This window comes from Papio anubis, chromosome 14, assembly GCF_008728515.1.
Source record: "Papio anubis isolate 15944 chromosome 14, Panubis1.0, whole genome shotgun sequence".
Lineage (NCBI taxonomy): Eukaryota > Metazoa > Chordata > Mammalia > Primates > Cercopithecidae > Papio > Papio anubis.
In genome coordinates this window covers 25,109,057-25,131,786 of record NC_044989.1, presented here as the reverse complement: position 1 = coordinate 25,131,786, position 22,730 = coordinate 25,109,057, and the positions used below count along the sequence as shown (strand labels likewise).

Below are 22,730 nucleotides of genomic sequence, written 5' to 3'. Positions count from 1 at the left end.
CTCCTGACCTCAGGTAATTCCCCCACCTTGGTCTCCCAAAGTGCTGGGATTACAGGCATGAGCCACCGTGTGTGGCCCTGTTTCTTCTATTGCTATCTTATATTGCCTTGGTGCACTTGTCATAACTAAGAAATCAACACCCGTACACTACTGTGAACTAAGTTCCAGACTTTATTCCTGTTTCACTAGTTCATCAAGTCATGCCCTTTCTCTGTTCCGGGATGCCACATCTCATTTAGTCATCCTGTCTCCCTGGCCCCTTCTGTTCTGTGAGTTTCTTAGTCTTGTCCTTGTTTTTCATGACCTTGGCAGTTTTGAGGAGTACTGCTCAGATATTTTGCAGAATGTCCTTCATGGTTTTCTCAAGATTAGACTGTGTTTATGGATTTAGGGGAAGAACACCACAGAGGCGAGTGCCCTTCTCCCTGCATCATAGAGAACGTGCTGTCAGCATGAGTTCTCGCTGCTGATGGGAACCTTGGTCTCCTGGCCAAAGCAGCATTGACAAGGTTTCTCCACTCTTTTCCTACTCTATTCTTTGGAAGTCCCTAAGCATGGTTCACACTCAAGGGCAGGGGTGAGGAATTAAGATCTACTCGCCTGGAGAGGGAAGTATCTACACCCTCTGTATATCTCTCATTTGTTGATGTAATCATTTATTTATATCAGTGTGGACTCATGGATGTTTATTTTATGCTTTGGGTTATAACGCAACACTGTTTAATACATTATTTATTTTGTTGCTCAAATTGTTCCAACTCTGACTAGTGGGAGCTCTTTCTGGTTGGGACCTGTGTCCCTTTGACATGCCACCTTTTGTTTTCTAAGCACTTACTTAGGTTGTGGCGTTACAACATGCTCCAGGCTCATCTTGTATTCCGTGCCCCAGCCCTAGAATGAGACATTTTTCTAGGGAGCCCTGGCTCCTTTATTATAGAATGGTATGAGAAATCAGTATGTATAGGCCGGGCACGGTGGCTCACGCCTGTAATCCCAGCACTTTGGGAGACTGAGGTGGGTGTCACCTGAGGTCGGGAGTTCAAGACCAGCCTGACCAACATGGAGAAACCCCGTCTCTACTAAAAATATAAAATTAGCTGGGGTGGTGGCGCATACCTGTAATCCTAGCCACTCCAGAGGCTGAGGCAGGAGAATTGCTTGAACCTGGGAGGCAGAGGTTGCAATGAGCCGAGATCATGCCATTGCACTCCAGCCTGGGCAACAAGAGCAAAACTCCGTCTCAAAGAAAAAGAAAAAAAAAAAATCAGTGTGTATAGGCTGGGCACGGTGGCTCATGCCTGTAATCCCAACACTTTGGGAGGCCAAGGCAAGCAGATCACATGAAGTCCGGAGTTTGAGACCAGCCTGGCCAACAGGGCGAAACCCCATCTCTACTAAAAATATTAAAAAATTAGCTGGGCATGGTGGTGAGCACCTGTAGCCCCAGCTACTCGGGAGGCTGAGGCATGAGAGTCGTTTTAACCGAGGAGGCAGAGATTGCAGTGAGCCTAGATCGCACCACTGCACTCCAGTCCAGCCTGAATGACACAGCGAGACTCCATCTCAATTAAAAAAAAAAAAGCAGGAAAAAATAAAAGAAATCAGTATGCGTATATGCACAAGTCTGTATTATTTCTCTATCCATCTGTATCTGCATTAAGCTATATGTGAGTTATGCTGAAGTATCTGACTCTAATCCAGTACTGCTGGGTTTCCGCTGTCCCCACCTTGGTTGTCTGTAACTTCCCTCTCCAGGGGTGAGACACCTGGCTCCCATCATCTACCATCCATTGACTTACTTGTTCCGTGCCAGCAGCGCGTGTAGCAGTTTCAGAATTATTAGTTAGGACCCTTGATTTATTTTTTAAACAGATTTATTGAGATATAACTCATAGACCATACAATTCATCCATTTAAGATGTACAATTCGGTGGTTTTTAGTGTATGCACAGAGTTTTGCAGCCACTACTGAAAACAGTTTTAGAACATTTTCCTCACCCCAAAACTGACAAGGCCACTCATTGCAGTGTGGAGACTCAACTGTAGAGTATATGAGCAGAAGAGAGCACAGTCAAGAGGCTGTTGGAGCAGTCTAAGCAAGACCTCGTAAGAAGTTGCTCATGAGAAGTCATGGTGGCAGTAGAGGTGATGAGAAAATAGAGCCACAGGACTTGCAGTGGATTGAATGTGTGTTCAAGGAAAAGAGAGAAATTAAAAAGACCCCTCTGGTTTTGGCCTGATGGCTGGGTATAGCGATGCCGTTTATTTAAGTTGGTCAGTCTGGGGAAGAGCAGGTGAGGAGGTGGAGTGGAGACAGTCAAGAGTTCTATTTTGAGCATGTTAGGTTTGAGATGCCCATTGGGCAGCCAAGGGGAGGTGTTGAATAGACCATCAAGTACATGATTCTGGAGCTCAAGGGAGAGGTCAGGGCTGGAGATGTAAAATCATGAGGGTTACCATAATCCCTTTCTTGTAAGATTGTTCTGAGAATAAATAAGAGAAGATATATAAGAGTATCTTGATAGGTCACAGGTACGTTGTTGATAATGACTATGACAACATAGGTGCCAGATGCTTTTTGACATTATTTTATTCAATCTTCCCAACAGTCTACAAAATAAATATTTTATGAGGTAGAGTTTATATTATTAATATTTTACAGATGACGAGACTAAGCATAGAGAAGTTATTGTCCAAGTGGATTAAAAACCAAAGCCCATGCTCTCAATTGCTGTATTCCACTGCCTCCTGCTTGGTACATAATTGTTACCATTGGCTCCAGGCTGCTCCTCTACACCCAGCCTCAGGACGAGGTCAGGGCCTTGTCCTGCCTCTGACCTCATCCAGCTATTGCTCACCCTTCATCCCCGCTTCCCCCATTTCAGTCCCATCCCCTTGCTCCCTGTCGCTACAGATGTGCCTCCTGACTACAGCCTGCTACCACTAGAAATTCTGCTGACATCACGAGATATTATCACCATCTCTTGGAGAGCAGTTCTCACACTGGAATGCAGCTAGCACACCTGCAAACTTGTTCTAAATGCAGATTCCCAGGCTGCGTTCCCAGATTGATTCAGTAGAAGCCTGGGAGTTCTAAAGGAGGTAGTCAGGGAAAACATATTTTTAGAAATGCTGCTTTAGACTCTACCAATCCCCTTCAAGACTCTCTGCCCTCAGCTGTGGTCATCATTAGCATTGGCTTAGAGCTAGAGGATGCCTTGAGGGAATGTGCTGATCAGGGTGCCTTACAGAATGTCCATCTTATTGTCACTCCTCATTTTAGCTCTGTGGTCATTGTACTGACCTTTGCCTTTGCTGATCTCCCTGATTGGATAAAATTGTATTGTGTCCTCTGAGACTGGTGTGGTCGTTTCTTTTCCTACTAGAGTGTTGTTAGCACCAATCGGAGCAGCAGCCATGTCTGGGTTTTGTTTACAGTGGTGTCTTCATCACTGGATACCTAGTAGGGCTCCGTCCATTGTTTCAGGTGCCAGTTTCCATCAGTAATGCTGTTAGAACGATTGGCTGTTTAGGCATCACCTCCTTTTACAGATTGAATTGACATTTGACAGTTTGGGAATTCTTGTTTTTATAGGAAAAAATCTGAATTGTAAACTATTGACTCTGCTTTGGAAAAACAAATTTCTAAAACAAACTTTGTTTATTAGTTGGGAGTTATATATATGTTGCATATTTATGTCTATATGTATATTTATATTTTACCAAAAAGGAAAGAGTTTAAATTTTCTTAATCTGGTAAAATAGATACAACTTTGAATGGGGGTAAAACAACATTACACCCCACACTGCAAACAAAATTATCAGAAAATTCATGGTCATTTAACTTCCTTATCTAACTACTAAGAATGCTTTTCATTGTGTTTTAGATCTCTAATTATATGACAAATAATACTGCTTCTGAATAGAAGTCCTCCTATAGGCCAGGCCTGGTGGCTCACGCCTGTAATCCCAACACTTTGGAAACTGAGGCGGGCGGATCACCTGAGGTCAGGAACTACCTGACTGAAGTGGGTGGATCACTTGAAGTCAGGAGTTCAAGACCATCCTGGCCACCATGGTGAAACCCTGTCTCTACTAAAAACACAAAAATTGGCTGAGCATGGTGGTGCACGCCTGTAATCCCAGTTACTCAGGAGGCTGAGGCAGGAGAATCACTTGAACCCAGGAGGCAGAGGTTGCCATGAGCCAAGATTGCGTCACTGCACTCTAGCCTGGGCAACACAGTGAGACTCCATCTCAAAATATAAAATAAAATCATATATCACCTCTCAGTAGCTTCTCATATCAGAGTAAAAGCTAAAATACTTGTAATGGCCTACAAGAGAGCTGAAAGGGATAATGTCTGAAATGAAAAATTCAATGGATGGACTTACACTGAACTTAAAGACATGGCAGTACAAATTACCCAGAGTGGAGCACAGAGAGGAAAATGACTGAAAAGGAACTGAGCCTCTGGGACCTGTGGGATAATGTCAGGCGGTCTAACAGACGAGAGGGAGAAAAAATATTTAAGAAACATTTTTCCCAACTTTTCAAAGAAATTTTTACAAATTCATTGAAAACTATAAACCTACAAATACTATAAACACAACAAACTGTACGCCAGGATAAACAAAGAGAAAACTATACCAAGGCACATCAGTATCAAATTGCTGAAAATCAGTGATGAAGATAACATTTGAAAAGCTGCTAGAGCCAGGAGCAGTGGCTCACACCTGTAATCCCAGCACTTTGGGAGGCTGAGGCAGGCGGATCACAAGATCAGGAGATCGAGAACATCCTGGCTAACACGGTGAAACCCCTTCTCTACTAAAAATACAAAAAATTAGCCGGGTGTGGTGGCGGGCGCCTGTAGTCCCAGCTACTCGGGAGGCTGAGGCAGGGGAATGGCGTGAACCCAGGAGGTGGAGCTTGCAGTGAGCCAAGATTGCGCCACTGCACTCCAGCCTGGGCGAGAGTGCGAGACTCCGTCTCAAAAAGAAAAAAAGCAGCTAGAGGGGGGGGAAAAAGGCATATTACATACCTGAACCCAAGAGTTCAAGACCAGCCTAGGCAACAAAGTGAGACCCTGTCTTTACAAAAGATTTAAAAATTAGGGCTGGGTGTGGTGGCTCATGCCTGTAATCCCAGCACTTTGGGAGGTGGAGGCAGGCAGATCACAAAGTCAGCAGATCGAGACCATCCTGGCTAACACAGTGAAACCTGTCTCTACTAAAAATACAAAAAAATTAGTCAGGCATGGTGGCGGGCGCCTATAGTCCCAGCTACCCAGGAGGCTGAGGGCAGGAGAATGTCGTGAACCCAGGAGGCAGAGCTTGCAGTGAGCAGAGATCGTGCCACTGTACTCCAGCCTGGACGACAGAGCAAGACTCTGTCTCAAAAATAAATAAGTAAATAAATATTAGCCAGGTGTGGGGGTGCACACCTGTAGCCCCAGCTACTCTGGAGACTGAGGCAGGAGGATCGCTTGAGCCCAGGAGGTTAAGGCTGCAGTGATCCATGATTGCACCATGGCACTCCAGCCTGGGCGACAGAGCAAGACTCTGCCTAAAGAAAAGACATGTTACGTACAAGGAAACAAAGATAAGAAGAACTGTTGATTTCTCATTAACTCATTTCCTGTTTAGAAAAAAAGTACAGCTCGCTGCCAGTGCACCTTTAATTTTACATAAACACACTCTTTGAGGCTGAAGCAAAGCTGACTGATTTTCAATGTGAAAATAAAATATACAAACTGTTTTTGGAGTTATTTCTAAACAGAACTAACATCAGAATCATCTGAGTCATCAGAATCATCTATTTCGGAAAAAAAGTTGATTCATTAAATGAATCTTCAGCCAACCATTCGAGAATGATGTTAATAATTAACATCAGCCGGTCACAGTGGCTCATACCTGTAATCCCAGCACTCTGGGAGGCTGAAGTGGGTGGATCATGAGGTCAAGAGATCGAGACCATCCTGGGCAACGTGATGAAACCCCATCTCTACTAAAAGTACAAAAAATTAGCTGAGTATGGTGGCGCGCGCTTGTAGTCCCAGCTACTTGGGAGGCTGAGGCAGGAGAATTGCTTGAACCCAGAAGGCGGAGATTGCAGTGAGCCGAGATTGCACCACTGCACTCTAGCCTGGCAACAGAGTGAGACTCCATCTCAAAAATAATAATAATAATAGTAATAATAATAAACATCATGCACAGGAATGCTATGCTTTCTACGCTTTGGCATTTTCAGCAATCGAGAATTACTGTATTTTGTAAATGGAAATTCCACTACTAAGAACAGAATGCTATAAATAGAATGATGTCTTTTCTTTCCAAAGTCAGTATACTAGAGTGATGAGATAATAATAATAAAAGCAAGATATTTCATGGCAAAGTTATCTCAGGGTAAATGCTGTATCTGCAAGCGCTGCCGGTGAGTATTCTCGGGACAAATGGGAAAAGGGTTAAAAGCAATGTAACGCAGAAGAAAACAGAATGGTACCTTGAAAGCACTGAGAGGACTTAGTTTTCTTCATTCTGAAATATACAGATTTTCTGCCTTTTTCCACTGAGAAGGCCTAGAATCATTGAGCCTAGAACCGTGGGCACCCTAGCATCCTGACTGTGGTCCCTAAATACTTTTTGCCAGTAAACAGAACAAAGGATCCTTAGAAGGATGGTTCATTCCAAGTCTGGGACAAGATATATAACAAACAAAAGTAGAGGGCTGGGCACAGTGCCTCACACCTGTATTCTCAGCACACTGGGAGACTGAGGTAGGTGGATCGCCTAAGGTCAGGAGTTCGAGACCAGCCTGGCCAACATGGTGAAACCCCTTCTCTACTAAAAATACAAAAATTAGCCGGGCGTGGTGGCACGTGCCTGTAATCCCAGCTACGCGGGAGACTGAGGCAGGAGAATCACTTGAACTCGGGAGGCGGGGGTTGCAGTGAGCTGAGATTGCACCACGGTACTCCAGCCTGGGTGACAGAGTGATACTCCGTCTCAAAAAAAAAAGAAAAAAATAATAAAACCTAGAGCATTTTATCGTGCTAGAAAGCAGGAAAGCTAATAAGGTCTAATGGATATATCAAAAGAACACAAGAGCCTACAACAGGAGCTTCCACTGGCCAAAGGTAGGACAGTTTGAGCCTTAGAAAGATGACTAGGGCCGGGCGCAGTGACTCACATCTGTAATCCCAGCACTTTGAGAAGCTGAAGCAGGGAGATCACTTGAGGTCAGGAGTCCAAGACCAGCCTGGCCAACATGGCAAAACCCCTTCTCTACTAAAAATACGAAAATTAACTGGTGGTACGCGCGTGTCATCCCAGCTACTTGGGAGGCTGAGGTAGGAGAATCACCTGAACCCAGGAGGCGCAGGTTGCAGTGAGCCAATATCGTGCCATCGCACTCCAGCCTGGGAGACAGAGTGAGACTCCGTCTCAAAAAAAAAAAAAAAAAATACCAGAAATGTATCAGTCAAATACAAACATAAAAGAAACCTACCAGCCAAATGCAAAGTGGGGACTTTGGATCTTGACTTTAATGTAAATGGACATTTTTTAAGATTTGAGGAAATTGGCAGATGGACTGGGATACTAAAATATTTTTGTCTATGTTTTTAGGTGTGATAATGGTGTTAGGTTGTGTGAAGTGTTTTTACTGTCTGATAGATGTACAGGTTCAAGTATTCCCAGATGAAGTAATTGCCTGGGGTTTGCTTTTAGCCACACGTCCCTGCACAAAAAGTGGGAGGAATGAAAATTCGATTAGATAACATTGACAGAATGTTGATATTCATTCAAGTTTTGCTGTGGGTACCTGAGGGGTAGTCATTACGTTACTCTATTTTATGCAAGTTTTAATATTTCTGTACTAAAAATTTAGAAGACCATGTGCTTAAGGACCTTTCACATATCTGTAAGAGAGAGCCTCACTCAGAATATATAGTGTTGCCTTACAATTAGGTGCAGTTCTGTTGAGTTTGGGATGGGTACCAGTTTTATGGGAGAAACAAACTGATGCTAAAGGCAGTATCCTTATAGAAATAAAAATGTTTTAATTGGCAACATGAAGTAACACTGAAAATTCTTAGATGCACACAAAAGCTTATAACAGCATAACACTAGGGGGTCACATAGTAATATTTAGTAGACTGGCTGTGCCTCAGTTGTCTTGCCAGAGGGCATCCTCTAAAAAGTTCATCATCACAGAGCGCAGCACCTGGACAAAAGTGGTACACGCGGCTCCTCTGCCCACTCAACAAGTCCTTCCCAAGGGCTGTCATGTCAGTGCCAGAGCCACCCCTGAAGGACTGCTTTTGTTTCGAGGATTTGAGAGATGGATTCCTGAGGATCTAACACCATATTCCATTATGCATTATGGGTTTTTTATTGTTTTCCTTATCATGATTTATTATTTTTTAAATTTTTCTTTGAAGTTTGCTCATTTTAATCCATGTTCATTTCTCCCTCTGTGTGTGTTTGTGTCACGCTTGCTGTCTTTGCCTCCATTGTTCCTAGGTTACAGTATAGCCAGGATATACCCTGTCACTTGGCCGATGAGCATGCGCTGATAGCCTCCTATGTGGCCCGTCTGCAGCACTGTGCACGGTCAGTGGTGGTGCAGCAGCAGTGGGCGACCAGGGGTGATCAGAGGGAGGGAGAGCTTTGCCACCTGGGGTTGTCAGCTGGAAAAATAACTGCATGTAGGGTTTTTCTTGAGAAACTACGAGCTGTGTTTGGCAGAGTTAAAATAGTTGCTAAGCATTCGCTTCTACAAGAGAGGGAGGGTTGCCAAGCCTGGGCGCTTACCTAAACATGGAGTCAGACATTCTCCTTTAAAGTGGGGTTCACTTCCTTCAACTTACACTCAAAAAAGATACAAACCTATGAGAGGTCGACATTTCCAAAGATGCAGTATTCACAGGGGTATGTGATGCAGCCTCTTCCTGTTCATTCTTACCTGAATAATGAAATCTTTGTATTAACATTCAAAGTTTAGAGTTGATCAGCCCACAGATATCCTGCTTTGTTTTATCTGGGGACTTTGATACTGTCACCCTATTACATCTTTACCACCCTTTATCTGTTAGCAGGAATCTGTCATTGTTGATTATTTAAACCAGTGATTCCCAACAATGGTATTGGATCACTGTCACCTGAGGGTCTTTTTCCAAATTATATAGACCCTGTCTATTGTAATACTTACATGTATTATAATAGCTCCACATTCCCCTTATGCTGAAAACTACTACAGTAGTGACTCATTGTTAATAAGAGAATGTGTCTGATTCTTCAGTGGTTCGGGATGGAAAAACATTTGATAACTGCTAACTATAGCAAAGTTCATCCTTTTTTAAAAAGATTTAGTACCGAAAAAAATGGTATTATGTTCAGGTAGGACCAAAGTCTCCTGCCCACTCCATGCCCACACCCACCACCATTCTTCAAGTAGGAGGACAGGTAAAGTTTAAACAGTCTAAAGCCATCCTTCCCCTATGTAACAGCAAAGAAGAGTCACAAGGCCAAACAACTTGGAAAGCCATGCTTTGAGATTCTTATTCTTAGAGAGAAAACCATAATTTATAAGCTATACACATAACAGAGGCTGAAGCTTTAAATTTTGATCTTAGTTTTGCTTACAGCATGCCTTGGCTCCTTGGGAGGGTCATCTGACCTTGCTGCTACTCCCCATAATAATAGAAGAATAAATTAATAGTCAGTCGGGAAATATACATATGAAAAAGACTGTTTTTAATATTATACTTTATACCGTTTTCCACAGTTTTCCTGATATGACTAAATAGCATCATTTTTCTGGGGTATTTATGTATCTCTAAAGCTTGGAGAAGTAGGGTTTTCTAACCTTCTAAGTATGTGTAATAGGCTTACCCTCTAAAAGGGAAGGAGGGGCCTGATAATTGTGTGCGCTGCATCACAAAGTGTCTTCTCATCCAACAGGTGATTTCTTCGCACACTGTCCCAACTTCTTGGTCTCTAGGAATAGAGTTGTTTCACCTTAGGCAAGACAAATTCTTTATTATCAGTAAAGGCAATTGTCCAGAGTGAGCAAAAGTTTCCATGGTAAAAATAGCAGCAGAATGTTTGACAGAGACTGTTACCTAGTAATTTAGCCCAATCAGATTTATGGTAGGTTTAGCTAAGGCCCTCAAGTCTCACCTCGGCTCCCTGAGCAAAAATTGGTGGCTGGTAGCCTTGGGAGAACATGACGAGTGAGTGAGTACTGCCTGACTTCTTGATTAGTAATCTAAGAAACTGAGCTTCATACTTCTTCCGAGAAGTCAGAACTTTCCTGGCTAACTAATTCTGAAAATGAAAGTCAATTTCAACAGAAGAATAAGGATCCTTTCTAATTGCCATCAAATAATTTTCATTGACCTTAAAACCTCTCATCAACAGAAGCTTCTAGTTTCTGGCTAGAAAACATAGCCAATTAAAGCAGTCTGTCATCCACACTCATGTATAAATGACAAATAGGATCAGCCTTCCTAGGGAGATAGAATGTGATTGAGAAAAAGGAGCTCTTTTGCACAGAAGAACCTATTGTATCCCTTGCCAGATAACAGAGGTCAGCAACTTTAGGCCCCACTTCTTAGGCTTCCAATCCCTCCATAATATGATCCACTTGTATTCTTAAGCATCCATTTTTATTGTTTTTTTTTTTTTTTAATTTAAAAGATAGTTCTCTTATTTCACACAAATACCTTTAAAGCACAAATATTACAGTTTATCTCTCACCTTGGGGCCTTGACCCTAAAATATTAAAGCCGCCTGATAGTAGTCTGTTCTTATTACAAGATCATTTTTCAGAGGATGATTATCCTGGAGATGGATATTTGCATGCTTAAAATTATAAAGTGTTGACAAATGTCATAGGCAGAAGACTCAAAGCACTTTTAAAAAATCCTAGAAGAAAGACTAAGTTAAGCTTAAAGACTTAGCCAAAGAGATAGAAAGATTTTTTAAAAAGCAAAAACTAGAAAAAATATAGTTGATTCTACACATGAAAATTTCAGACAGATCTTTATTGATTTAGCCGCACCCTTCCCAGATTCCCCTCAGTAATTATAACAAACTTTGATGAGTATTGAAGTCATGTCTTTAAATTTTTCTATATGATTTGTCATACTGCTAAATTCTGATCAGGGGTTTTTGGAAACCCGAGAACATAGGGCCAAAGTGGAGGTAAGCCACAACAGCCACCTCCAGTCATTTAGTCAACATCATCACTGTTGTCTTAAAGCATCTGCCAGTCCTAAACAGAGAATTATATAGCCACAGTCCCTATTAATCTGGGACTGTCTTGATAAGGATAAATAGCATTTGATATACTAAATTAAAGAAGTCATGTATTTCAGAATCCAAAGTTCCATATCAGCATCCCATATGCAGAGCCAGCCTATTACTCAAGAACCCTTCCCTCATCCAGATACCACATTATCTGAGAACCTGTCTGAATGGGTCCTTAGATTTTTTAGAGTGTTGGTACTGTTGTTAAAGAGTAATGCATTAAACTAATTAACTCCAAGATGGGGCTATAGATGTAGAATGAGCATAGTAAAGGAAGAGAAAGGGGCACGAAAAGGGGAATATTTGATGTCATGGAATCTTTCCAGCTTTACAGTGTGTTTGGCCTGCCCTGACAAGGCCAAACTTTCGCTTAGCCAGTGTTAAGTATATTTTTTCTCAGCCCTCTGTTTTTCATAATGCTCTTGGTCTTTTTGAATTTGAGATCAAGGTCTAAAAAGTCATCAGTTTTAAACATTTGGTTAGAAATCCCTGTCTCAGACTTTGTGGGTGCCCTGTGTTTTCTTAGCCCTTGCATTCAAAATTAAGTGCCCCTTTGATGGTGGGGGAGCAGCGGGGATGTGCTGCCAATGAGGAATGACAAATGTGGCCTCCTCGTTTCTCTAAATCCCCTTTTTTCTCAGAAGGCCATTAGTATCTATGACCCAGACCTCTAGTTCTTTTATTACCATTCTTTTATGAGCTTTTCTTCCATCTGTTCTAAGAATGGAACAAGAATAAGGGATGTTTAATAGACACCTGTTGCATTTTTATTTCCTTGGCAGTGTTCTGGACAGTCCTAGCCGACTGGATGAGGAACACCGTCTTATAGCTCGATATGCTGCCCGGCTGGCTGCAGAAGCAGGAAATGTGGTAAGTTAATGGAGGATCCCAGGAAAGTAGCAGAAATTAGCATTACTTTAATATACAAATGGAAAGGGAATAGTAGACATGAAATTTAGGAGAACAGGTACCTCAGGGACAAAAGGAAGGGGAGTGTTTAGGGAGGAGATTGAAGGGGCCCTTAATTTTATCTAAATGTTCTCTTTATTTGAAAAATGAACCCACACCTGTAATCCCAGCACTTTGGGAGGCCGAGGAGGGCGGATCATGAGGTCAGGAGATCGAGACCATCCTGGGTAACACAGTGAAGCACCATCTCTACTAAAAAAAATACAAAAAAAATTAGTTGGGCGTGGTGGCAGGCGCCTGTAGTCACAGCTACTTGGGAGGCTGAGGCAGGAATGGCTTGAACCCAGGAGGCGGAGCTTGCAGTGAGCCGAGATCACACCACTGCTCTCCAGCCTGGGTGACAGAGCGAGACTCCATCTCAAAAAAAAAAAAAAAAAAAAGAATCAAGAAGAGAAAATCAAAGAGCCAGAATTTCATTCTTTTAAGATATCAATAAAATTAATAAATGCAGCAATACTTATCAAGTAAACAGGATAAAACACTAATTACTAATATCAGGAATGGAAAAAGAGACATTGCTGTAGATCCCACAGACATTAAAAGAATGATAAGGGAATATGATGAACAACTTTTTCCCAGTAAGATTAACAACCTAGATAAAATAGATAAATTCCTTGAAAGACGCAAATTAATAAAACTGACACAGGAACAAATAAAAAAATCAAATATTCCTATGTCAGTTAAAGAAGTTGAATTCATAATTAACTTCCCACAAAGAAAACCCCAAGCTTGGCCAGGCGCAGTGGCTCACGCCTGTAATCCCAGCACTTTGGGAGGTCGTGGCGGGTGGATCACGAGGTCAGGAGTTCAAGACCAGCCTGGCCAACATGGTGAAACCCCGTCTCTACTAAAAATACAAAAATTAGCTGGGCGTGGTAGCAGGCTCCTATAATCCCAGCTACTCGGGCGGCTGAGGCATGAGAATCACTTGAACCCAGGAGGTGGAGGTTGCAGTGAGCCGAGATGGAGCTACTGTACTGGGATAGAGCGAGACTCGGTCTCCAAAAAAAAAAAAAAGGAAAAAGAAAACCCCAAGCTCAGATACTTAAGGAAGAAATAATGTCAATTTAATGCAAACTCTTTCAGAAAATAGAGCAAGAAGGAACACTTTACAAGTCATTTTATGAGGCCACTATAACCTGATAAAAAAACAATACAGAGGCATTACAGGCAAAGAAAATTGCTGGCCAAATTCTCTCATGAACTAGATACAAAAATCCTTAACAAAATATTAGCAAATTGAATCTAGCAATATATAAAAAGGATGATACTCCATGATAAAGTGAGATTTATCCTAGAAATGCAAATGTATTTAATATATAAAAATCAATGTAATTCACCACATTAACAGTTAAAAGATAAAAATTATAAGATCATTCAATAGATGTAGAAAAAGCATTTGAAAAAATACAGCACTTATTTATGATAAAACTTTTCCACATGCTAAGAATAGAAGGAAACTTCCTCACCCTGATAAAGAACACCTACAAAAACCTGCAGTTAAGATCACATTTACAGTTTAAATTTTGAAATATTTCCCCCTAATATTGGGAACAATTCAGAGATATCCACTTTTACCACCTCTATTCTACATTATACTGGAGGACCTAATTAATGCAACATGACAAGAAGAAAGGGGTATAAATATTGGAAAGACAGAAATAAAGCAGTCTTTATTTGAAGATGACATGATTATGCATATGAAGTCCTAAGAAGTCTAAAAAAACACTAGTAGAACAGGTAAGTAAATTTTATAGTATTGCTACAAGATATAAAGTGTATATCCCAGCACCTTGGGAGGCTGAGGTGGGCAGATCACTTGAGCTCAGGAGTTTGAGACCACCCTTTGGCAGCATAGCGAAACCCTGTCTCTATAAAAATATATATATATATATATATACACACACACAAAAATTAGCTGGACGTGGTGGCACGCACCTGTAGTCCCAGATGCTGGGAAGGCTGAGGTGGGAAGATCAGTTGAGCCTGGAGGTCAAGGCTGCAGTGAGCCATGATTGTTCCACTGCACTCCAGCCTGGGCAACAGAGCAAGACCCTGTCTCACAAAAAGAAAAATACTATTTACTGTAGCATTAAAAATACCAAGTACTTATGGATACATTTAATGAAAGATGTTCAAGACTGAAAACTGTAAAACGTTACTAAAAGAAATTAAAGAAAACCTAAATAAATGAAGAGGTATGCCATATTTATGGATTAAAAGATTAATATTGTTAGGATGGCAGCTTTTCCTAAATTGATCTGTAGATTTAATACCAATTCACATCTCAGCAGGCTTTTTTATAGAAATTAGCAAACTGTTTTTAAGATATATTTGGAGAACCAAAGGACCTAGAATAACCATAACAGTCTTGAAAAAGAATGACAAAGTTGGCAGACTTAATCCTACTTGACATTAAGACTTACTATAAAGCTATAGTAATCAAGAAAGTAAGATATTGTCAAAAGGATGAACAAATAAAGGAATAGAATAGAGTATCCATAAAAGAGACTCATGTGTAAGGTCAGATGACTTTGAGCAAAGGTAAGAAGCAAATCTGTCAGAAAAGGAAACTCTTTCTATTTTTAACAAATGCTGTTGGAACAACTGAATATCTACATAGGGAAGAAAAGAATCTTAACCCCCACCTCACACCATACAAAGAAATCAATTTGAAGTGTATCATAAACTTAAAAGCTAAAACCATAAAGCTACTAGAAGTATAGGACAGTAATTCTTCATTGTCTTATGAAGAAGAATAAAAATTTATTAGAGTTTATAGGGATCACAAACCATTTTAAAAATTGATAAATTAGACCTTACTAAATATAAAATCTTTCGCTCATTAGAAGATACTATTAAGAAACAGACAAACCACTATCTGAAAGAAAATATTTGCAAAACATGTCTGACAGAGGACAGAATATATAAAGAATTCCTGCACCTCAGCAATCAAAAGACAACCCTTTTTTTTAAAACGAGCAAAAGACTTGAACAGATATTCCACAAAGAAGATATACCAATGGCCAATAAGCACATGAAAATGTGCTTGATATCATTAATCATCAGGAAAATGCCAATGATACCACGATATACCCACCAGAATGGCTACAGTGAAAAAGTTGGATGATACCAAATGTTGGAGAGGATGTAGAGCAACCAGAAATCTCACCCTGTTGTTGGCGGGCCTATAAAATGATACAGCTACTTTGGAAAACTATTTGGCAGTTTCTTAAAGAAGCAAGCATTTATACTATGACCCAGCAATTCTACTTTTTTTTTTTTTTTGCAATTCTACTCTTACATATTTATCCAAGAGAAATGAAAACATTTTCACAAAAAGCTTTGTACAAGAATGTTCATAGCAGTTCAATTCATAATAGCTGGAATAGCCAGCGTAGTTATCAACAGAATAGATAAACAAAATGTGTTATATTCATACAATAGAATTTTCTCAACACAAAAAGGAATAACATTGATATATGCAACGACATGGGTGAATATCAAAAATATTGTGAGTAATAAAAGAAGCCAGACAAAAAAAGTACATACTGTTTTTTTCTATTTATGTGAGATTCTAGAATAGGCAAAACTAACTTATCCATTACTGTAAGTTAATCATCAACTCCTAATCGTAATCAGATAAGGGGTTGTTTCTGGAAATGGAAATATTGAAGGAAGATGAAGAAACTTTCTGGATTGATAGAAATATTTCACATTTCAATAGAGATGTGGGTTGCAGGAGTATACATTTGTCACAATGGATTAAATGAAAAACTTTTTTTTTTTTCTTGAAAGAGAATCTCGCTCCGTCACCCAGGCTGGAATGCAGTGGCGCAATCTCAGCTCACTGCAAGCTCCATCTCCTGGGTTCACGCCATTCTCCTGCCTCAGCCTCCCGAGTGGCTGGGACTACAGGCACTGGCCACCACGCCCGGCTAATTTTTGTATTTTTAGTAGAGACGAGGTTTCACTGTGTTAGCCAGGATGGTCTCGATCTCCTGACCTTGTCACCCGCCCACCTCAGCCTCCCAAAGTACTGGGGTTACAGGTGTGAGCCACTGCGCCCATCAATGGAATGCTTAAGATCTAAGTATTATATCTCAATTAAAACAAAAAGGAACCAAGAATGTTAAATATGTAAGGGTTTGATTGAAATAGGAAGTGGCTCCCCAGGGATTTGCAGTGTGTTTCCTGCAATTTTGAAATATTCATAATACACTGTTTTCTCTTTTCCTTCTCCTTTTTCAATTACTTACTTTCTTTGAGGAGTTATGTTCACATTAATATTCACCCACCCCCAACCAGCCACACACACTCATTTTATTCATTCAGCAAATACTTCTTTTGTTGCTGTACTGTGCCAAATTGGATACTATGGTGGACAAATGATTCCTGCCCTCATGGAACTAACAGTGCAGTGACAGAAACATTAAATAAATAATCACACTACTAAACCTAACTACAAATTATTATGTGCAGTGGAGGATAAATGCAGAGAGCTGTGGAAGTGTAGAGCAGGTGCCTGATCTGTTCTGGAGAGTAAGGGATAGCTTCTGTGAGAAGGTGTTACTTGAGTTGGGATCTGAAAATAGGTAGAATAGAATTCAGTTTCCTGGGAATTGAAAAGTAACTGAAAACCAAAGCAGGCCAAGAGCTACTGTTGCTGTCACTGCTGCTGCCACCCCTGCCCTGTGCTTGGATGTCAATTGTCAGGAGCTTCTGTGGGGCAAAACCTCGGTTACGTGCAAAATGAGTTGAAAATGGGGCTCTCACATTAAGGTAGGCCCCTTGAAGCATTATACCCTTGGTGAATATGTTGTATAAAAGATAACTAGGCCAGGCACAGTGGCTCACTCCTGTAATCCCAGCACTTTGAGAGGCCGAGGCAGGTGGATCACTTGAGGTCAGGAGTTCAAGACCAGCCTGGCCAACATGGTGAAACCCTGTCTGTACTAAAAATACAAAGAAAATTAACCAGTTGTGGTGCATGCCTGTAATTCCAGCTTCTTGGAAAACTGAGGCAGGAGAATCACTTGAACCCAGGAGCTGAGATGGTGGAGGTTGCAGTGAGCTGAGTTCGCACCACTGTACTCCAGCCTGGGCACCAGAGCAAGACTCTGTCTCAAAAAACAAAAAAAGATAACTAGCTGCCAGTACACAGAAAAAGAAAGCTTATAGATCTTCTGTTGCAGTGGAAGAAGTTTTCTCCCCTGGAAATTCAAAACCTTAGGCCTACCTATACTTATGTTGGGTGCATTTACATTACGTTATAGTTTGAGAAACACCAAGGTGAAATTTTAACATTAAAACTAACCCCAAGGCACCTGGTAGAAGCAAAGTATAAATTTCTGCTTAAATTCTCAATTGAGACCTAACAGTGCTCCCACTGAAAGAGTCCAACTAAACTTGAACCCCTATGCTGACTTTGCAAAATGAGACCCTCAATGGCTTTAGATATTAGAGTTATTGGCTGTAAAATAACTACATTTAAGATTTCTAAGACCTAAAAGAAGGAATTAAAAACATGAAAAACTCACGCCTGTAATCCCAGCACTTTGGGAGGCCGAGGCGGGCAGATCATGAGGTCAGGAGATCAAGACCATCCTGGCTAACACGGTGAAACTCCGTCTCTACTAAAAATACAAAAAATTAGCTGGGCATCCTGGCAGGTGCCTGTAGTCCAGCTACTCAGGAGGCTGAGGCAGGAGAATGGTGTGAACCTGGGAGGCGGAGCTTGCAGTGAGCTGAGATGGCACCACTGCACTCCAGCCTGGGCGACAGAGTGAGACTCCGTCTCAAAAACAAAAAAAAGTGACAAAATACTATCTTAAAAGAACAAAGTTGAAAACAAACCACATAGAAATTACAGATTTTTAAAACAAAAGTTACTGCAATTTAAGACTTGGTGGATAGGTTAAATGTCAGATTAGACACATGAATAGAGAATTAGTGAACGAGAAAATATATTTAAGAAAATTCTCCAAAACACAACACAGAAAGATGAAAAATTGGAAACAAGGTCTTCAGACATGGGAGATAGAGAACGAACAGTCATGTAATTGGAATTCCAAAAAAGAAAATAGAATTAGGGTTAAAAAAATACTTGAAAAATTAATGGCTTAAGTTTCCAAAATGTATTCAAGACATTCATTCTCAGATGAATATATTGCAATGAGTCCCCAAATAGATAAATAAAAATAATTCTACAACTAGACGTATCATAGTGAAACTACAGGATACAAAGAGAATCCTCAGAAAGCAACCACATAAGATGTTACATTATCTACAAAGGATTCACTACTAGATTTCTCTCCAGAAACAATACTACAATTTCTTTATAAAGGAAAAAAAAAAAAAATCCCTTTAAAAACAAAGCCAGATACAGTGGTTCACGCCTGTAGTCCCAACACTTTGGGAGGCCAAGGTGGGAAGATTGCTTGAGCCCAGGAGTTCAAGCTCAGCCTCAGCAACATAGTGAGACCTCATCTCTACTAAAAGGTGAAAAGTAAAAAAAAAAAAAAAAAAAATATAGCCAGGTGTGGTGGCATGTGCCTGTAGTCACAGCTACCTGGGAGGCTGACGTGGGAGGATTGCTTAAGCCCAGAAGTTCAAGGTTGCAGTGAGCTATGATCACGTCACTACACTCCAGGCTGGGCAATACAGCAAGACCCTGTCTCAAAAATAAATAAATAAAACAGCTGATTACATCCAACATTACCAGTGTTTGTGAAAAAACTTTAAGAATTTTCCTTATAAAAAAGACAGTTGAATAATATACCAAAAGGAACTAGATGAACTGTCAAAAGGGGAAATAAAGATCCTTTCTCACAAAGACAGAGAAAGGTCACAGTAAGATTCATCCTGAAAGAATACTAATAGCTAGTATTTATTGAATATTTACTTTGTGCCAGTCATTCTAAGTGCTTTGCATGTATTAGCTATTTATTATTCAAAATATGCTTGTTGAGGAAACTAAGCCTCAGAGAGATTTAAAAAAAAAAAAAACTACCCAGGATCACATGGTGTGCTAAGTGGCCAAACTGGAACAGGGATACTATCCTGTCTCCTAACTACGAAGATTTAACTACTGGAGGTTATAATTTGGGAGATAAGGAATTAAACCTAGATGCGAAGAGTAAGATGGAAGGAGGAATGAGCTGAAGCCAAAACAACAGAGTGTCCAAGCATTAACCAGGTAAAGAGAATGAAGTGTATGCCCAGCAGGGTATTTCAGCATATGTAAAGGCCCTGAGGCTAGAGGTTGCATGACCTGAAAGTTGGCATTGTGGCTAGAATGCAGAGAACAGTGCTGGAATGAAGTCAGGTAGGCCAGCTCATGCAGGACCGTATTAAACAAACCAGTACATCCATTTTGGAAATGTGTACCAATTTATGTTTACTTCTTCACAGAGAAATAAAGTTACAAAAGCTGCAAATGGAAATTCTTGCTTTGTTTCTCCCCCAAAAAGTAACTTATCCCTTTGGGTTTGTTTAGATTTCAAAATCCTTTCCTTGAAAATCTAATGTCAGCTCACGTATTTGACTCTAACATTACAACTCTAAAGGTTAGTTAGTGAAATGGAACAGAATAGAAGAAAAAGCCTGAGAAACAGAAAAGTGCTATTTGATTAGTTAAACCTTAGACATGCCCTCAGTCAGTCACAACTGCTCTGGGTATTTTAGAAATTAAAATGTATAAATAAACGTGTTGAGATGGGCCATGCTATGGTTAGATTTTAAAAATTAAGTATATTTTATGCCGTTATATAGTCTTACTGAGTTTACATAGTACTTTTAAAATGTTGTAAATAAAAGCTCCAAAGCCATTTGACCTTGAAAAGATTTCAGTACTCCCTTACTGCAAACAAGATAAGCCTCTTTATACCTGATAGTTTCTGATGCCAATTCTTTAATTCTTCTGAAAATGATCATTGTTAGAATGAATACTGATATGGTTGGGCGCTTTCATCTTCAGTTTATTTTGCAGAGTGTAGTTATCTGATAACTCTTGGGCCTCAGGAAGGATTCTTCTTGACTAGAGTTCTGTTATACAGAAACTCCTAATCCTCTAATCTCACACTGATACAAGTGCTTTGCATAAAGTGGGTGTAGTGCTCAAAAGAATTTATTTATAACTTGCTAGATAGGCTTTGTATTGATTTTTTTCAAAGACCTTCTTCTACATTGTTAAATAATTTGAGCAGCCAGCAGTGCACCCTGTAGCGTGCTTCAGCATCCGTACCATAACTTCTCCCTAGATGGGGAATGGGGCTGCAGAAACCTCTTCAGGCCAGCCTTCAAAGAAAGACATTTCACGTTGATTATATTAGCCAGGAGAGGGAATTTGTTTTCCTGAAGTGCCTACATTTCTTTTTTCTTTTTCTTTCTTTCTTTTTTTTTTTTTTTTTTTTTTTTTGAGATGCAGTCTTACTCTGTCACACAGGCTGGAGTGCAGTGGCACGATCTTGGCTCACTGCAACCTCTGCCTCCCAGGTTCAAGAGTTTCTCCTGCCTCAGCCTCCTGAGTAGCTGGAATTACAGGTGCCTGCCACAACACCTGGCTAATTTTTTGTATTTTTTTAATAGAGAAAGGGTTTCACCATGTTGGCCAGGCTAGTCTTGAACTCCTGACCTCAGGTGATCCCCCCGCCTCAGCCTTCCAAAGTGCTGGGATTACAGGTGTGAGCCACCACGCCCTGCCCTAAATTCCTTTTTTAAAAACAAAACTATAATGTGTGGTAAATTGTAGTCGTAATAGCAGATTCTTAAAGTGTCATCACAAACGTCACCAAGATGTAATCAGATGTTTTGTTCACCTTTAAGGGTTTTTTTTCTTTATAAAAAAATTTAAAACTCATTATGGAAAACTTGGAAGACAGGTGAAAGAAAGGGGAAACCATCATCCATTGTCATGCTACCTCACACTTAAACGTTTCTGAGCAGCTTTCTTTCAGATCCCAGGCTGCACAGCCCCGTCCCCTTGTCAGCTGCTCCAGGCATGCAGCATTCAGAAATATCCTCACAGCCTATTGTAATTAAAGATTGACAATCTCCTATGATGTTTCGCACACATTTAATGGCTCCAAACCTCCCTACATATTGTAATCATGTATGAAGTATTTTAAAAATATATGGATCCTTGGCTTTGCCTCAGATCTTCTGAATCAGAATCTCTGGATTTAGAGCCCATCAATTTTTACTGAAAAAAAGAAAACTCCCAGCCTTGTGATTTACGGTGAGCTTGGGAATCACTGCCTTCAACAGCAGATCGGATTTTTGAGAGAGAGGGTGACAACCCATAGCCCTCTGGGTAGTCTGGGGCAGCTTGGGTGATGGGCAGGCTGCCCCTGGAATATAAAGAAAGCCTAGTTGATTCCAGGCACATCTCTTTGGAACTCATCCTGCCACATTCATACAGACAGGAGTCTCTGGTCTCTTTAGGAGGCTCCAGAAATGCATGCTACTGGATTATCATTTGCTGACTGTGTCGGCGTCCCTTGGTTTTATAACATTTGCCCAGTTTGACTCAAAGGGGTCTTATTTATTATCCTGTATTTTTCCGATGTGTCTCATCTCATTAAGATGATGGAGCTCTGTGAGTCCACCTGAACCTGAGAGAATGCTCCTGTGACAGGAAGTTAGAGGCACCTTGTCCTTCCCAGGACTTAAGGGACCTCAACATCTTATTCGCATGTAATAGTAAATGGATCCCACTCTGGAGCCTTCATTCTCAAATACAGAGCTTTAACTTTTATAATATGGTCCTCTCATCCCTAAGTTTTTTGCCTTTCATTGCTCTGGCCTTAACGCCTCCATCCACTCAACCTAACAGTTGCATTTATTGTTAGGTCTTTGATTATTGTTTAATTGTTAGATGATCTCTCACCACCTTTTGTCTCCTAAACTCATTGAGCTTGTACGTCTGTGGCATTTGAGAAGTCTTTTTCCTCCAGATGTTACCCTGCCTGACTGCTTTGACCTAATAACAGAATGAGAAATAACAGCTACCATTTTGAGAGCCATCTGTATTTATAACCTGTGCTGGATATTTTAGAACTGTTACCTCTGGTTCTAACAGCAGCTCTGAAGGATAGTTGATTCCTAATGTGATTTTACAAAAAAGGAAACCGAGACAGAGCAAGGTTAAATCATCTTGCTCAAGGTTCCTCAGCTAGACTTGAGATTCAAATACAAGGTTATGTGACTTTAGTTGTGGTACCCTTTAAATACCCTTCTGGGATCACTTTCCATGCTTACAGTCAGATATACACTACCAATGTTTTTTACTTAACATATAACCAATGTTTTTGGTATTTGGTGCTAAGTAAATTGGTTTTTTCTTAAAACAACAAAAATCTGCAGGAGATGTTCTACAATGACCCAGTTCTGTCTGTTTTAGAACTCTGATTCTTAGAGCAGTGCATCGATGTTGGATGCACATTG

General features: G+C 40.5%; 1 protein-coding gene across 48 annotated transcripts in view; it reads left to right on the top strand.

Annotated features, from left to right (window-relative positions):
* DTNB (dystrobrevin beta) overlaps nt 1-22,730 on the top strand; it is a 311,592-nt gene that overhangs the window by 226,312 nt on the left and 62,550 nt on the right. For 28 of the 48 annotated variants that reach the window (XR_001893946.3, XM_017947357.3, XM_017947367.2 and 25 more), the window contains 2 exons: nt 8,526-8,615; nt 12,098-12,185. The exons of 1 other annotated variant lie outside the window; for it this stretch is intronic. Coding sequence is in view for 45 of the 47 variants with exons in the window: in XM_017947357.3 (XP_017802846.1) it covers nt 8,526-8,615; nt 12,098-12,185 (178 nt within the window). In the remaining 2 variants the exon portion in view is untranslated. The remainder of the gene's footprint in view (nt 1-8,525; nt 8,616-12,097; nt 12,186-22,730) is intronic. 19 more of the 48 variants (XR_002516573.2, XM_021924660.2, XM_021924659.2 and 16 more) reach the window with 1 other exon arrangement.